Consider the following 18,312-nt stretch of genomic DNA (forward strand, 5'->3'; position numbering starts at 1 on the left):
CAAACATATGTACATATGTGTGCGTGTGTATACACACTGTATGTGTGTATATATATATATATATATATATATATATGCTTACAACTTACAAAAAGACAAACAACCCATTATAGGAATGGACCAATGATGTTGAGCATTTATTCATGTGCTTACTAGCCATTTAAATAAACTTCTTTGGAAAAATATCTGTTCCAATTCTTTGCCCATTTAAAATTGTGGATTCCTTGCCTTTTTGTTGAGTTGTAAAAATTCTTTATTCTGGATACTCTCATCAGCTATATGATTTGCAAATATGCATCCGCTTTTTATATTACACGTAAGAGAAGAATGCCGGTGAAGAGTCTGCCAAACAGGAACTTCCCTCTAAGTTAAACTGTGAACTTAACAGAGCAACCTGGCCTCAACCCACCCGTACCTCTAAAGGCTCTGAAACCATCTGATGAACTAGAAAAGCTCTCGGCATGGAAAAAAGACTTCTTTAAACGTTTTCTCTCGATTGTACTAACCTTTTACAATAATATTAAACTATAAGCTTTAAGAGGAAACAAGGGTTTGGAACTTTGCCACAAACGAGGACACAAATGCTCAATTTAACAACAACAAAAAATTGACATGTACAATTACCATCAGGTATAATGCTAAATTATTGGGGGTGAGGCGGGGAAGAGGGGTAGAGAAGGAGAGAGGTAAGGTTTTATAGTTGATATCGGTGGGCAGAATTGCACAAAGTAATTACAAAAATGTTATATACTCAATGGAGAATTTCTTAAGAGCTTTATTTTTCCAAAGATGAGCACTTTCCCATGTCTTTAGAAATTCTTCATTGTTTTACTAATATATAGTCACTTAATAACTAGTAATTTTAGTAAAGAACAAATTCACCTTTCATAAATATCTACTTTTAGCGATAGAAGAAAATATCAGCTGTTCTCAAATTGAGGCAGATTTCTTAAGAGCAGAATTTTATTCCAACAGGGAAGTTAATTTTAAACTCAAAATTACCAGATTTATGCAAACTACTCTGAATGCCATATTTCTATTAATAATTAAGAGATTTCCAAATCCTGGGTGGCTCGGCTGGTTAAGTGTCTGACTCTTGGTTTCGGCTCAGGTCATGATCTCATGGTTTGTGAGCTTGAGCCCCGCATCAGGCTCTGTGCTGACAGCTCAGAGCTTGCTTGGGATTCTCTCTCTCTCTCTCTCTCTCTCTCTCTCTCTCTCTCAAAAATAAATTAATTAAAAAAAACGAGAGATTTCCAAATCCTAAAAAGCTTACAAAGACATATGATAGTCATGTAGCTTTTATACAATGGATCACTGTTGCTGATGCTGAAATGGTGAGTTTTAATGAAACTTGTCAATTGCTATCAAATGAGCGAGACTGTGTGCAGAGATGCCACAGTCAGAATAATCACACTCTGTGACTCAATGTATCACTCGTTTGCCTGTCTGTGTGGGTTTTAAAACACAGCTGCAAATGTCTGAAGTGAAGCCCAGGGTGGACTGCTTCACACAGAGTGACAGCAAAAGGGACGCTACGTGACTTCAAGGCTGGTTCCTACACGGCCACGCGGCTTCTTCTGACTTACTCACTGGAACACTGAGTGCCACGTAAGAACTTTCAATCCTGGAGGCCAGCAGGCTGGAGAGGCCACCTGTAGGCTCGCCTCGCTGAGCCTGTGTCTCCACAGTTACCTCCGTCAGCGTCCCAGACACGTGAATGAAGATCTCCAGTTCCAGATGCTACAGTCCTGGCTTTCAGCTCTTCTCTGCTGCGGCCCGGATGTCACATAACAGGGAGAAGTCACCCTGCTGTGCTCTGTCTGAATCCCTGACCCACAGAATCCACGAGCAGAATCAAATGCTTATGTCATTATATTTGGGGCGGGTTAGTTTCTCAGCAATGGGTACTCAGAAAACAGATTAACAATTTCATTGGAAAAACATTAGCGTGAGGGTCAGTTTGGGGCAAGGGAATGCAAAGACCAGGAAAGACCTGGGGCTGTGCTTCAAAGAATTTACAACCTAGCATTAGATTCTAACTTGCTATCAGCTTGCAGAGACTACTTAACATCAACATTTTTCATTGAGAAATTAGAAGAAGGTAGGGCTGTTCAACATATATCTGTTCAAATGGGGTATAAAAATTATATTTTAGGGGCGTCTGGGTGGCTCAATAGGTTAAGCATCTGACTTCAGCTCAGGTCACCATCTCATGGTTTGAGAGTTTGAGCCCTGCGTAGGGCTCTGTGCTGCTGTCACAGAGCCTGCTTCAGATTCCCTGTCTCCCCCCTCTCTCTGCCTGTCCCCTGCTTGCATTCTCTCCCTCTCTCTCTCAAAATAAACAAACAATAAAAAAAGTATATTTTAGGGGCACCTGGGTGGCTCGGTTGGTTAAGCGTCTGACTCTTGATCTTGGCTCAGGTCATGATCTCACGGTTCATGAGATCAATTCCCACATCAGGTTCTGTGCTGACAGTTTGGAGCCTGCTTAGGATTCTCTCTCTCTCCCTCTCTCTCTGCCCCTACCTAGCTGGCTCTCTCTCTCTCTCTTTCAAAAAATAAAGTTTAAGGGGCGCCTGGGTGGCTCAGTTGGTTAAGCATCCGACGGGCTCAGGTCATGATCTCGTGGTCCGTGAGTTTGAGCCCCACATCGTGCTCTGTGCTGACAGCTCAGAGCCTGGAGCCTGTTTCAGATTCTGTGTCTCCCTCTCTCTGACCCTCTCCCGTTCATGCTCTGTCTCTCTCTGTCTCAAAAATAAACGTTAAAAAAATAAAAAAAATTTAAGAAAATAAAGTTAAAAAAATTATATTTTATACTTTATCTTTTTATTTTTGATAATCAGTAGTCACTCTTAGCTGTTTATGTCAAGCAAATCATTCACCTTTTCCAGTGTATCGTTCACTATACAGGCCTAAGATGCTTTGGAAATGATTAACTGTGTAGCTCAAATATTAACAAGCTTACTTGGAAAATGGAACTTTCAACCGGACGTAACTGCTTAGCCTTTATCAGCTCACAAACGAAAGGACAATTTGCAATTCCCATAAACTGCTTGATCCAAAATACTAATGATACTTTGACTACATACCAAATTCTTGTGGGCATTTTAGTTAAGTGAATGTTCCTAAAAATTTGTGCAATGTCTACCTCATTGCTCTCAAAATAATTAGTATCGATGGGGCGCCTGGGTGGCGCAGTCGGTTAAGCGTCCGACTTCAGCCAGGTCACGATCTCGCGCTCCGTGAGTTCGAGCCCTGCGTCAGGCTCTGGGCTGATGGCTCAGAGCCTGGAGCCTGTTTCCGATTCTGTGTCTCCCTCTCTCTCTGCCCCTCCCCCGTTCATGCTCTGTCTCTCTCTGTCCCAAAAATAAATAAACGTTGAAAAAAAAAAATTAAAAAAAAAAAAAAAAGTTTGGCGTCGATTTGCACAGGGTCTCTGCTGTTGTGCTCCGATTCTACCCCTGCTGGGGGCGGAGGACACACAGAACCCTAAGGCCACCTGCACCTTCGAAAGTCTCTGTATCCACCCCCGCCCCCCCCCCCCTGGGTTGCCTCTTCCTAGACAATACAGCTTCGATGAGAACAATTTTTCTGTAAATCTTCATGTTTCAGACATTTTAGTAACATCTAGTTCTTTCTTTTTAAAAAACTTTTAATTGTATTTATTGTTCAAATTTACGTCCCAGTTAGTCACCACATGGTGCAACAATGATTTCAGTAGATTCCTTAGTGCCCCTTACCTGTTTAGCCCATCCCCCCTCCCACAACCCCTCCGGCAACCCTCAGTTTGTTCTCCGTATTTATGAGTCTCTTCTGTTTTGTCCCCCTGCCTGTTTTTATATTATTTTTGTTTCCCTTCCCTTACATTCATCTGTTTTGTCTCTCAGAGTCCTCATATGAGTGAAGTCATATGATTTTTGTCTTTCTCTGACTAATTTCACTTAGCATAATACCCTCCAGTTCCATCCACATAGTTGCAAATGGCAAGATTTCATTCTTTTTGATTGCCAACTAATACTCCATTGTATATATATACCACATCTTCTTTATACATTCATCCCTCGATGGACATCTGGGCTCTTTCCATACTTTGGCTATTGCTGATAGTGCTGCTATAAACATGGGGGTGCATGTGTCCCTTCGAAACAGCACACCTATATCCGTGGATAAATGCCTAGTAGTGCAATTGCTGGGTCAAAGGATAGTTCTATTGTTAGTTTTTTCAGAAACCTCCATACTGTTTTCCATACTGTTTTCCCCTGGTGGCTCACCAGCTGGCATTCCCACCAACAGTGCAAAAGAGTTCCCCTTTTTCCACATCCTCACCAATATCTGCTGTTTCCTGAGTTGTTAATGTTAGCCATTCTGACAGGTGTGAGGTGGAATCTCATGGTGGTTTTGATTTGTATTTCCTGGATGATGAGTGATGTTGAGCATTTTTTCATGTGTCGACTGGCCATCTCAATGTCTTCTTTGGCAAAGTGTCTATTCATGTCTCTTGCCCATTTCTTCACTGGATTATTTGTTTTTTGGGGTTGTTGAGTTTGGTAAGTTCTCTATAGGTTTTGGATACCAACCCTTTATCTGATATGTCGTTTGCAAATATCTTCTCCCATTCCATCGGTTGCCTTTTAGTTTTGCTGACTGTTTCCTTCGCTGTGCAGAAGCTTTCTATTTTGATGGGGTCCCAATAGCATTTTGTTCTTTCTCATATATCTTAACTATTTCTAATGAGTGCCCTCATTTTACGACACCGATGGGTATGAGCAGAATGACCACATATACTCATGTCTATAGGAGGCTTTGACTACCATGTGGTGGTAGAGAAGCTGGTCTGACCTGTGGTAAAGTCAGCATGGTGTATTGGAGTGGGAAAAAAGAATATTAGAAGGTTAGGCTAACTTACCGTACCATTAACTAGCTCTAAATCTTTGGGACTCGGTTTCCTGATTTATAAAGTGAGAGGATTAGATTAGATAATCTCCAGTCCTGATTTTAGGTGGGAGTATAAAGATGAGCTGTTCCATACCAGACTTGCACGATTATTTGTAAACCTCTCATGTGTGGTACTGTGAAGTTTTCCACGGCAATCACAGCTCTATACTTTCCAAGCGGCTTAACTCTGAAACCTATAAATCAGTACATTTATTTCTGTCATAGTATGTGATTCTACATACGTAAGACAAAAGAGATGTATTTTAACCCTTCCTAAGGGTATAAGTAATTTTATTTTTTTATTGTTTATTTATTTTTTTAATGTTTATTTATTATTTTTGAGAGGGTGGGAGAGAGAGAGAGAGAGAGACAGGCAGGCAGACAGCGTGAGCAGAGGAGGGGCAGAAAGAGAGGGAGACACAGAATCCAAAGCGTGGCTCTGAGCTGTCATCATAGAGCCCGACGCAGGGCTTGGACTCACGAACCGTGAGATCATGACCTGAGCCAAAATCAAGAGTTGGACGCTCAACCGACCGAGCCACCCAGGCGCCCCAGGGTATACAAATAATTTTAAAGATCAAGTCTTTTATCAAAGCCAAATTCTAAAACCCACTAAATAATCAGCAAACTACTTAACCTTTTCAAAAGCTTTATTAGAACAAAAATCCCCACTAAATGGTTTAAAGTTTCTAACCCCTAGTTCTTATTCAATCTAGTTCTTGAATACAGATCTTTAGAAGACGTGGGCAAATAAAATCTCGTACACTCATTTCCATGTTGCAACAAAATTACCATTTGTACTGTCTGCATCATATCCCAGGGAGTTGATGGAGTTGATGCACTATGATAGTTTTGACCCTTCCCTACTGTAATTAGTCTCTGATGCATTGAGCTCTGCACAGTGTTGCAGTGAGCACAGCTTCATATACAATTTTTTCCTTCTTCTGAGTTATTTTCTTAGGATAATAAGCTCCCTTCACGGTTTTTTGAAACAAACTGCCAAACCGCCTCGGGAAAAGTCTGTCACTGTATCTTGCTACCCATGTGAACGTAACAGCCTCACATTATACCAGCAAAACGTTAGCAGGCACTTCCTCCCTCTAGTTTTTGTATCCACGTCTCTGATAAACCAGCATATGAAATGCCATCCCACACCACCTACGTATTGCCTCTCTTGACTTGTCCCTGTACTTCCCGATGCCGTGGTGCTCTTCATGACGTTTCTCTTTGTTGGAGCAACCTGGGGCCAAAACCTAGACTTCCTTCTCTTTCCTTCGCGGCTTTCGCTTACCTGTTTTTAAGGTGTGCCTCCAGATCACAGCGCTGCATCACATCTTGGCACACTGAAGAAAACGGACACAGCACTAGCAACTTGTCCAGAAGCTTGTGAACCAGAATACTAGACTTCTTACACGACTTGAAGTGCAGCCGTTTCCGGTCCAGCGGACAGAAATCCTTCTCCTGTAAGAAGTTTCGGAGGCACTTGCAGCAGAACGTGTGTCCACAGGGGGTGTCCAGTGGCTGCAGCAGAGGCTGGAGGCAGATATGGCAGACGAGGTCGTCGTCCACCTCGTTCTGGTAATTGTACAGGTGGTTCTCTCGTGTCCAGTGCTGTTGGCCGCATTCGAAACACAGAGGGTTGAAGGAGGACGAAGAGGTCTGCTCCACGGACACCAGCTCCTCACTTGTCGTTCCCATTGTGAATCAACCAAAGCGGTCTCTGTATCTTCGTACGTTCGACTTCCGCGTCAGGTGTATCTGGCTCAAACCAGGGTTTTTCTGGACAGACAGAACAAATCAAAAAAGTAATTACTATCGATCAAGTCAGGCTAAAAAGTGTCAATGCTGGTTGACATCTTCCGTAAAGAAGTAAAGTAAAATAAAACAAAACAAAAATAATCAGATCGGGTGATAAATTAGCCATGAAAGCCCAACAAGTAAATTAACGAATTTGCCAGCTGGCGAAGAGTGACTTGCGTTGCCCAGTTCTCGGTGAAAACAGAACTTGTGATCAAAAGCAAAGATGCCACCTACGGTGACACATAAGAAAAACTCCATTTGTTTTACGGACTGAAATCCTCCAGTACTTCACTGCTCAATGGTAGTTTTTAAAGCCAATTAATCTACGCGGCATGATAATAATGCAAACCGAGGTATACCGCGCAATACATCTGCATCCGTCGTCTCAGCCAAGGTTCTTTGCTTCTGGTTTTATGCACTTGCAAGGCAATACCAAAGGCTGTCTTTGCAACGTAGTCTCAAAGATAATTCGGTGCCTGTTTAAAAAACGACCTTTGCCCTGCACTGTTTCGAAAATACGGATTTCAAAATATGTACGATTTGAATATTCTCTCTCTGTAGCACAGTTTATAGAAATATACGACCGCACGGCATACATAAACAGCATCTGTGCAAACTCCATAAAGTGCAATACTCTTTTATGCCATTAGAGGAAGAGGCCCACCGTAATTCAATTAGATAACATGTGTTATAAATTACGATTCCACCTCCTATTATTCCACACTTGGATTTCTTCTTGCTTACTCAAAGCAGCAGTGTGTGTGTGTGTGTGTGTGTGTGTGTGTGTGTGTGTGTTTCTCTCCTCTCCAGCCTTAAGACTCTCATGACGGCCTCGCCCGTTTAGTGCGAGGCTAGTAAGGAATGCTCCCCTCCCCCTCCCCAGCAGCACCCGGGGGTTAAAAATCAACCCCAAAGGCAGCAGCTGTCTATATTCATCTTCTGTAAATATTTACAGCCTCCAGCATGTGCCAAACAGTGACCAAGGAGACAGGAGAGGTAGAGAGAGGACAGTTAAGAAAACTCATTATTAAAATTCAGTATACTCTAAGAAAGCATCATAAGCATGCTAAGAATGCTGTTACGTGAATACGGAGAGAGATGAATTAGGTGGCATCTAACTCAAGTTTGGCTTTAGAGCCGGAAATACTTTCCAAAGGGGGAGAACGTGTGCTATGAGTCGGGACAGGGCATGTCAGCCAGCCAGAGCCGGGCAAGAGCCTCTCTGCAGTCTCAGGGGCTTCTGAGCACAAGACACGCTTGAGGAGTACACGGCAGATCAAGATATCCGAGGCCCGACACACTCGGGGCGGGGGAATCACAAAGCTCGGGTCTCCCCGCCCTAAGAACGGAGAGGGTAGGACACCACGTTCACGCTCCCGACATTTGTTTCAATGACGAAATTCTCCTCCCATCACACTTAGGCACTTACTGTTTTATTTATTTGGGGTATTTCCTAGAGAGACAACATTAACATTTCAACCAAGGTGACAAGAACGGCCATAAATGATGAACGGATGGGACAGGATTCAGAGGGGAGGACTGATCTGCGATCAACTGTTTGTTTTGAAAAATTACTTGATAAAGTAACGACAGCAACAGCCTGTGATCTAACCTCGTATCAGTACCAACATGAAGAGAGCAAGTGCTTCTTGTAACTCACGAGGCTGGTTCTTTACCCGCTGGGCATCATAACTTGTTAAAACGTCAGTGCAGGTCTGTGAGATTAAGGGGAGAAACATCATTTATCCCAGGCAGACAGACCGGGTATCCTGCTACAGAATGTACCCAGACTCTTACTCCTGACCCAATTAGCAAGAAAATTCACGTATCCTTGGCTCTTCTTTCTTTGTGATAATGTTTATTCTAATTTTTCTCTTCCTCAGGAAAATATACTGCAATTCTAGCCTCCCACATAATGACTAAGGAAGCATCTCTCTTCAGACTATTATGTTTTAGCTATTTTCTGAGTCTCTAAATGACTTTTAGTTCTTTGATTATTTATCACACAATCTTTTCATGTGGAAAAATAACATGTTCCCATTTGAAACACCAAATAACAGCATTATCTCCACCCCCGAAATACCTCTGCTACCATGAAACAAATATTAAGTGAAAAATTATCATGTGTAGATCACTAACATGTGGTCAGCATAGAAATACTGACGAAAGAACTGTGAGGCTGTATAGCACAAGCAGTTAAGAGCACATACTCAAGCCGGTCCGTGAGGGTTCAAATCTTCACTCTTGTCACTTACTAGCTTTGTGACCTTCCCAAATGTCTCTGTGTCGGCTTCCTTCTCAGATGTAAAATGGGGGTAATAATAGTGCCTATTTCAAAGGGCTGATAGAATAAATAAGTGTGTGTGTGTGTGTGTGTGTGTGTGTGTGTGTGTGTGTGTGTACAACAGAGCCTGGCACATAATAGGTGCTATATAAGTATTAGCTATTATTACTATCATTAAAGAAACAAAAGTTCAGACAGATTTTATGATTTGCAAAAAGCCAAACAACTTATAATTACTTGGTAAGAGATAAGAGAGATAAATCTAGTTCTTTCTCGCTTCAAAATAACCCAAAAGTAAATTAAGTAATTATAAGAAAGAAGAGAGGCATTTCATGAAAGCCTTAGTGTATGAATTTTGTTAAGGACAAAGGCAGCCTGATCCTGTCTTTCCAACCCCTAATCCCATCCCTCTACTCCCAACCCGGGCAGATGACTTCATTCCTTCTTTGTGTGCAAATCCACTCCAACACCTTATGTACCACTTCTCACACTAACCTATGAGGTCCTTAAGAGCTGGACCTCCCACGGAGGGGCTCAGTAAATGCTCAAAGACCACACAAGTGACAATTTGCTTGAGCACTCTTGCTACATCTAGGTGGCCAGAAGCACATCTATGTTTACAGGAGGATATGTCTGTGTTTACGTATAATTTTGATTTCAGATATTCTGTGAGCACAATCTGAAATATTAAAATATGTTAAATAAATAATAGTCAAATATCTTTCATAATACAAAGATAAAATGTAGTATAATGTGTATCTTTACAAAACTACGTCATCTGTTTAGCTAATATTCCAGGAAGAGTAAAGAGACAGAAGCTATTAAATCGGCTGGGAATATTGCAACGCATTTTAAATAATATCTTGAAAAACAGGCAGTACAATGGAAAGGGAGTGAGAAGGCAGTATTTTCTACCTGACTCCAGTTACAAGTAACAGGCTTGCTCTTCCTGCTGAGACAAGTATATCCTGGTGCATCACAGATACTCAGAAGAGCTATGCTTTTTCTTAGTCAATTTGCAAACTCCAAAACTGTGTATTATTCAGATTTCTCTTGAGGTTATTTTTAACTCAGACTGAAGGAATCCTCGGGGTCCCTAACCTAGGAGATCCAGCCCAGGGAAAAAGACAATGAGCTAAGGATTACCAGCACAGTATGGTTGGATGGGAAACTCCTATGGCTCCTTTGACTCATCAACGCCGAGAGGCTCAGACTCTCCTTACGTGTCCTTCGGGCAAACTCCTACTTCGACGCTACTTGCTCTGTCGAATCCCTTCAGCCTCCTTCCTGGTCTCGGGGACATCTCCCTCCCCTTACGACCTTGCTGCTCTTTACATATACCTTCATTTCAGCAATTACAACGTTTGCCTTCTTGTTTATCTGTCTTCTCAGCTCTCTGAGGGTAAAGATAGTATCTTCTTTATCTCTTGTATTCCCCGTTCTTGGCACATATTATGCACTAAAAAAAAAATTTGTTCTCAGGCTCATGCTTGAGCCTGAAATGTTCAAGAGTCCTAAAATGTATAATATCTCTATATAAATATATAGGAGAAAACCTTGCACGTTTTTTATTCACGGCACTGCAAAGCAGTCAACATGCTGGACCCTGCTCTATGACTACAGAGAATGAGACATTACTTCCTTTAGCCTTTAAAAGTCTGAGAATTTTAAAAAGTTATTTTCTTACCTGATGCTATCAACACAAGAAACTTTTCTTTTTTAAAATTTTTTAATGTTTATTTATTTTTGAGAGAGAAAGAGCAGGGGAGGGGCAGAGAGAGACGGAGACATAGAACCCGAAGCAGGCTGGCAGCACAGAGCCCGATGCGGGGCTCGAACTCATGAACTGTGAGATCGTGACCTGAGCCGAAGCTGGACGCTCAGCAGACTGAGCCACCCAGGCGCCCCTGAAACTTTTCTTATTGTGTATGTTACGGACGAGTTTTGACAACCGCCTTCGTACAAGGCAGTGGACGTCAAACTTTTACACCTAAGAAACCCTTTACCCACTAGGGACAAGTCTGGCGGTTTCTTAAAGAACTAACGTGAGGCTACTGTTCGGCTTATTCCAGAGCAATGAAAACTTATATTCACTCGTTAGCCTGTGCATCTTTATTTGCAATGGCCCCCAACTAGAAACAACCCAGACATCCTTCATCGGGTGGGTGGGTAAACATCCATGGTACATCCGTCCTACAGAACAGTTCTCAGCAATAAAAAAGAATGAATTATGATTGCTACACACAACCTGGAATTATCTCCAACGAATGATGCGGAGTGAAAAAAGCCAGACCCAAAAGGCTGCGGACATTATTCCACTTAGATAATATTCTTGAAATGACAACGCAATTGACTAAAATCTTGAAATATTCATTTGTTAATAAAACAACAAACCTGTTACATGCCAAGATTCTTATGAAAAATAACATTTCTTTTTCCAAAACAAAAAATACGGTGAGAAGAGAGGCAGTTGTTTTTCATCTCTGCAAACCTGGAGTCTCAAATCTGTTTCTGTTTTCAATCTGTTGTGAGATCACATGCATCCTCTGGAAACTCCATTAGACACTCATCAGAGAATGATGGTGGAAAAGGCAGATAATGTTTTCGCATGATTGGGGAAGCAGTTTTGACCTCGTGGGCCCAATGGAAGAGAGTAAGGGATCCTGGGTCACACTGTGAGAACGAGTACAGAGCACTGACGGGTTCTAACGGTCTTCTTTCACAAGAAGTACCCATCAATAACCAACACGACTTTCAACAAAGACACAAACTCAAAAAGGTAAATTGTTGAGATGAGCCTACACTGGGGGCGTCTGTCTTTCCCGGAATAAAGTTCCTTTCCCAGAGCCTTTTCCTACTGCAAGAAGCATGTCTTATTTAGCTGTACAGAAATGCTTAGCATACTCTATGACAGCCTTACATAAATCCTGTTCTTAAATTAATCAAAACTTATTTCCTATTCCGTGTCGCCAGGAAAACGACCAAAGAGCAGTTTCCAACAATTCCACATATATGATTCTCTCATTTTTCTATATAAAGCTGCAATTCAGCACACTTAGCTATTCGTCTATCTCTTCTTGTGGTATTTGAAAAACCATGTTAAAATTCTTAAGATGCAAAATATAAATTAAAAAATAAAACATAAAATTCTCAAGGTGCCACTTGTAGTTACATGTACCCTATTTAATAATCCAGAAAATTAATAAGGTAAGCAGAAAATGCTAGAAGCTATGAAACTTAGGCTCTAAGCTCTACGCCAGCTGGGTAACTAGGTCACTACGTAATTAATTCTTTCATTCACCAAATGTTTATCCAATGTCTACTATTTGTTAGTATATCATATATATTCCGAAGCCTTGGCTTCCTGCGTATAAACTGTCAGCTTTTCCTAAATACTAATTGATCTCTCTCTCTCACACACACACACACGGAGTTAAATGTAGACCTAAAATTCTTGTGATTCTTTCTTTATATATAACCAAATACTTAGTGATAGGTCATACTTACCTTTTAGTCCACACATTTGTTATTGCTTCTGTCAATTTCAGTATCTTACCCTATGAAATGGAGGTTAAATTGTGGCTAGCAGAGAATTAACAAGTCTCAAATGTCCTTCTACCTTTAGTCTTCTAATTTTGAACCGTTAAGCTATACTGACAAACTTTCGAATGCAAAAAAAAAGATAAAGGCCAAAACCAAACTGCATTACCTTCCCATTTCCTACAGGCTCAGATAGTGATACTAAAGCTGTATTTTATTTTATTTTTAATGTTTATTTATTTTTGAGAGAGAGTGAGCGAGAGCGAGCAGGGGAGGGGCAGAGAGAGAGGGAGACACAGACTCCGAAGCAGGCTCCAGGCTCCGAGCCGTCCGCACAGAGCCCGACGCGGGGCTTGAACCCACGAACCGTGAGATCCTGACCTGAGCCAAAGTTGGAGGTTTAACCGACTGAGCCACCCAGACGCCCCCGAAAGCTGTATTTTAGAAAGCCCTACTAAATTATGTTACCTTAGAGTAGTTTAAAAACAGAATTGATATAAAACTATTTCTAAAAAGAAACATACCATATGGAATGCTAAACGTGTCTGGACGGCTAAGTATCCAGACAAACCTCTGCCAGTAACCAACGACCCTCTGTGGAAAGAACTTTATTCCAGGGAAGATAGACTCCTGCAACACGTGGGCTCTTCCCACCTGCACTCCTTACCGCCAGCTGAGTTGGGGCAATGTCTAACATCTTGGCGTCACACATTCCCAAGTGTTGCACATACCTGAACGGTGCAGGGCAGGTGGTGAGAGGGAGCTACCGTTTTTACCGGTTCGGTTTTACCTCGGACTTGACCTGCTGGGTATCATTTAGATGCTTCTTTCTATTACATTCAAAGGCAAGTGTTCTGATTTTATTAAATTAAATCATCTGTGTTCTTCTAAAGGATGAAAACTTTCAAACATTTGACTTCCTGCACAGTAAAATACCGAAAACACTTGTTTTCAAGTGACTGATAAATTCTTAACTTGAAGGTCTTTTCAAAAATGCCTAGTTTCAGTGACTGTGGCTCGCAACTTCTCCACGAACTCTCAATTACCCAAGGGAGTGAAAAGCACCAGAAGAGTCCCTGGAGTTAGAGTTTGCAGAGTTTGAGGTCTGGGTTCAAAATCTGGCCCTCTCACTCACTCAGCAGCAACGGGACGTCGTGATGTGCACGGCACTTAAACGTCTATAAATCTCAGGCTCCTAGTGTGTAAAACAGCAATGGAATTTTGCTTACAACATAGGATTACTGTGAAGCTAAAAATGTTACAACAGCCAGAAAGAGAAAGCAAGTATGACAGGGAAGGCACAGCGCTGGGAGAAGGGTGGCTTTCTAGGTGGAGCCATCAGCCAAAAAGCTCACTGTGAAGGTGGCACTTCAGTTAAAACCAAAAGGAAGTAACTAGAAGGCCACGCAGGTATCTGGTATAAAGGCGCCTGTTCCAGACGAATGCAATAGATAGTAAGCATAAAGGCCTGGAGGGGAGAACGTGCCAGGCGTGTTCAGTGAACAGTAAAGAGGCCAGCGTGGAAGACACGAACAAGGCAGACAGAGGAAAACGGGTCAGAGTGGTAACTGGGGCTCACTAAATCTTGCGGGCTTATGCTACAACTTTGGCTTTTACTCTAAGTACCTCAACAGGATCGCTGTGGCTGCTATGCTGAGAAGAGGCCCAAGGTAGAAGCAATTAGGAGCCTACTGAAACCGTCTAAGCAAGAGATGACTGTTGTAAGAACCAGGCAGACATGACTGAGATCATGAGAAGCGACTCCATTCTGGACGCATTCTGAAGACAGACCGATATGATTTGCCAAAGAATAAGATGAGCCGTGTGGGCTGATACGGGGCGGGGGGGGGGGGGTGTTAGAGGTCAAAGGCGGCGGGGGGTAGAGGTCAAAAATGATTCCAAGGTGTCTGGTCTGAACTGGAAAAAGAGAATGAACGTCACTGAGATGCAAGTCTGTAAGAGGGTAGCTTTAATGGCTATACCCAAGTTTGAACATCTTAAGTTTGATATGGCTATCAGATCTCCAAGTAGAGACTCTGAGTAGGCAGTTAACTACACCGCCCGCCTCAAGAGGGAGGATCGGGCCGGCGATACAAATTTAGGAAGCATCAGTGTATGGAAAGCCATCAGATAGGAAAAGATCCCCAAAGGAGAGTGGATGAGTGGTAAGTAGCAAAGAAGCCAGCAGACTGAGTCCTAGGACATTCCAGTACTATGAAGTCTGGGAGATAAGGGGGGGACCAAACTGAAGGGGAGTGGCTGTTAGGGTAGGAAGGAAATCAGGAAAGCATGGTGTGGAGAAACGAAATAAACCAAGTGCTTCAAGGAGGAGGGAAGAATCGACTGTGTTAAATCCTGCCGGCAAGTAAAATAAGATTAGGACTGAGTAAGCCTTGGATTTAGCAACATGGAATTCACCAGTGACCTTGATACAGAGTTTTGGTGGAATGAGCGCAAAAGCTTCCTGGAAAGAGTTCAAGAGAAAATTGGAAGACAGCAATTAGAGCACAGACAGTTCTTTTCAGAAATTGTGCCAAATGGAAAAGGGGGACAATCTTGAACCCTGGGATGAGCTGGAAGACTATCCGAGGTGACAGCACGTCCTGCTCCTTAACCAAACCTCCATATGTACCAGGTTATTACTGTATTTACACACAGCCTTAACTCCTTGCTCCTTGCAACAGACCTCCTCCTTCCCGATCTGCAGATGAACTTCCCTCTACCTGGGCTCAATATCCCATACCTTTGTCAACCTTTGTCAGTTTTCTCCTCTCTCTCCCACCTCTAAGTCTCTCCCCTCCCCATAAAGGCAGTTCACGTCTCCACAGTTTTAAACGTGAAAACGGGAGATCTGTCGACTATTACCGCTTCCCCCACCTTCAATTCACCCCCAATATTTCTGGAATGTGAGACCGTGAGTGCAATCTCCAATTTTTTACACAAAGAGCTTCCAAGCTCCACCAGCCCAAGACTGCTTTTGCGGTCTGAAGTGTCTAACTGCCAGACCTTCTGATCACTTCTCAGGGCCAGCTTCCGCTTTACCTCTCTGTAATTTACTAATTCCTCTCCTTGAAACTCCTTGCTCCCTGGGCTTAAATTATACCAGTCTGTTCTGGTTCTCTCTCATCCAATGTACCACTCTTTTGTGACAGCCTTGCAGTTATTTCCTTTAGGCAAATGCTAAGAAAGTGAGGTTGCCAGGCCCAGTGAAAAAGTTTCTGATTTATGTCACTAAACTGCCCTCCCAGAGAGCCAACAAAATTCTGGCTCCTACCAGCAATGTATAAGCATGCTAACTTCTCTCAAACTGTTCTAATCCTGGTTAATTTTATTCTTTTCAATATTTATAAATCTGACCATTGAGAATACAAGTGTAACATCTCATTTTTCCTTTAATTTGCATCTCTTTGGCTGTAGCTAACTTCATACGATTATTAGCCTTAATTGTCTTGTGAGGGGGGGCTCTATATCCTTGGCCCCATTTTTTTCTATTGAATTTTAGTCTTTTTCCTGATAGGAACTCCATATATTAAGATAAAAGCTCTTTTTATCAGATCATAATTTCTTTTCCCAGGCATCCCGTGGGCCTGTGTGCCCACTGACATAAAGAAGTTGCCCATTTTCATGCAAATGAACACATTTTTCCCTTTAAACATCCTTCCACTACTCTTACCCCTCCTCCATAATAAGATGAGATAAAGATATGCCTCTATTTTCTTTATTTGTATAGTTTTTAATAAAATGGTTACCATTTCTTCCGAATACACTCTGAGAACAGATCTACCTTTATTTTTCTCCCAAGTTATTAAATAATTGTCTCAGTTCCTCTATATCTGACTCACACTTATGTTCAAAACCCATGTCATTATTTCCCTCTAAATGACCCTATTACCACACTTCCTAATGGCACTTCTAGACGCCCAGTACCCTTTAACTAGAACCAGAGAATCCTGTTTCTCTCCCTCTCTGCCTCATTTTCCACCCCCAGTCACCAAGTTCCCACCAATTCCCCCTCCAGAACATGTTACTTGTGCGTTCTCTACCCTCCATCCCCACCACTCCTCCCAGAGGAGGCCACATGGCTCGTCGCACCTGTCGTTTTACTAATCCCTCAACGGGGATCACAGTCCCGTTCCTCCTCAACTATCCACCCTTTACAGCACCAGCAGCCCCACAATGGCGATCTGATTTTCTTAACACCCTTCTGTAGGCTCCAACTGCTACCACAAAGCGAAAGCCAAATTCTTCAGCCTGCTACTTAAACCTTCTACATCTGCCTCCTTTAGTTTCATCTCCTGACAGATTCTACACATTCCACCCTCTGGCTACGCCAAACTACTTAAACAACTTCCTGACCTCAGCAAGTCTTCTCTCCACTTGGAATGCCCTCTCCTGCCTTGTTGATCTGCAGAACCCCTGTCCACTTAATGGCCAATTCAAGTGAACCCTCTGCTACAAAGCTCTTTTCTCATCCACCCAAACAAAATCACTCATCCTGTCCCTTACGCCGCCATTTTATTACGACTTCATTCGCTCCTCACTGCTGTGGTAAAAGCAACCACTTGCCAGCACGTGTCTGCCCTACAGGACATCCCTTAAAGGTCAAGTAGCGTGTCCTGCATCACTCATAACTCCAGCCTCTTGTAATGCACCTGCCTGCACGCGGTTAAGAACAATCTCAGGACTGAGAGAGAGAATGCTTTCACCTGCCTCACCAAATCTGGATTCCACCTCTAGAGTTTTTATTCCTACTGCCTCTGCTCTAAATCAGGTCCCTGTTACTACTGTAATCATACCTCCTGTGTCTCACTTCACTTCCTCATCACAAAAGGTGATTTCATAACAAACAACGATGATTCTATCATTTCTCTCCAGGAAAAAACAAATCTCTTTATAGAAGAAAGGCCTAGTGCCTTAACAGGGTATGTCTGACTCTTATTGCCACCCCTAAGCCTCCAAACTCTGTGTTCTAGCCAGAAGCTTCTTCAAACCACTCACTGAACACATACGTCATACCACTATGCGTCCAGGGACTGCTAGTTTGTCTCTCTTCTCTGACAGTATCTTCCAGCGTCTCTTCTTCCTTTCTCTCCCTGACCTCCACCTCGTCTCACCTACTCCGTCCCTCTGCACCCCCAACATCACACGCCCCTTACTCGTCCCACCAATTTCCTAAGCCTCTGCCCTGTTACGTTACAGACTTCCTTATCTTCTTAAATGGAAAATACTAGCCATTAATGTTTACCCAATGATTCATTAATATACATACCCATGATTCTTCCACAAAGAGCTCTCCGACTGTCTCAACTGCCACTTCCCTTAAATGTTTGTCACCTGTCACTTCTCTCTCACACACATACCCACACTCGTAGTTTGTGGCTACTAACCTGCTCTCGGTTGGGCAATCACATACCCCCACTTCTTAGGAACCATATGTGAAAAGCAGCCAGGCCTGGTGAGGCTTGGAAAAAAACCACCACAAGGTACGTGGCTTCAGTGAAGCCACCTGGACACAAATGGTTATGGTTCCAGTGAAATAAATCACTTTATCCAAATGTGGAGGTGGGTCGTTCATAAACCAAAATGCCAACATTTTAAGGTATCATTGAAACGTAAGTGCCAAACAGATCAGGCATAAGGGATCAGGTTTTTACTTGTTTGGTAAGCCTCTCACTCTGGATTTTATATATACACATATATACTTTTATATATATTATCTGGATTACATACTCTGGATTTTATACATTCAC

General features: G+C 42.5%; 1 protein-coding gene across 3 annotated transcripts in view; it reads right to left on the minus strand.

The window, feature by feature from the left end:
• The window catches only part of LNX2 (ligand of numb-protein X 2), a 79,466-nt gene that overhangs the window by 30,455 nt on the left and 30,699 nt on the right, over positions 1–18,312 (minus strand). For all 3 annotated transcript variants that reach the window (XM_040448103.1, XM_040448101.1, XM_040448102.1), the window contains exon 2: positions 6,230–6,717. In XM_040448103.1, coding sequence (XP_040304037.1) covers positions 6,230–6,636 — 407 coding nt within the window. In that variant the 5' untranslated portion in view covers positions 6,637–6,717. The remainder of the gene's footprint in view (positions 1–6,229; positions 6,718–18,312) is intronic.

Source organism: Herpailurus yagouaroundi, unplaced genomic scaffold (assembly GCF_014898765.1).
Source record: "Herpailurus yagouaroundi ecotype Mexico unplaced genomic scaffold, PumYag 197, whole genome shotgun sequence".
NCBI classification, from domain to species: Eukaryota; Metazoa; Chordata; class Mammalia; order Carnivora; family Felidae; genus Herpailurus; species Herpailurus yagouaroundi.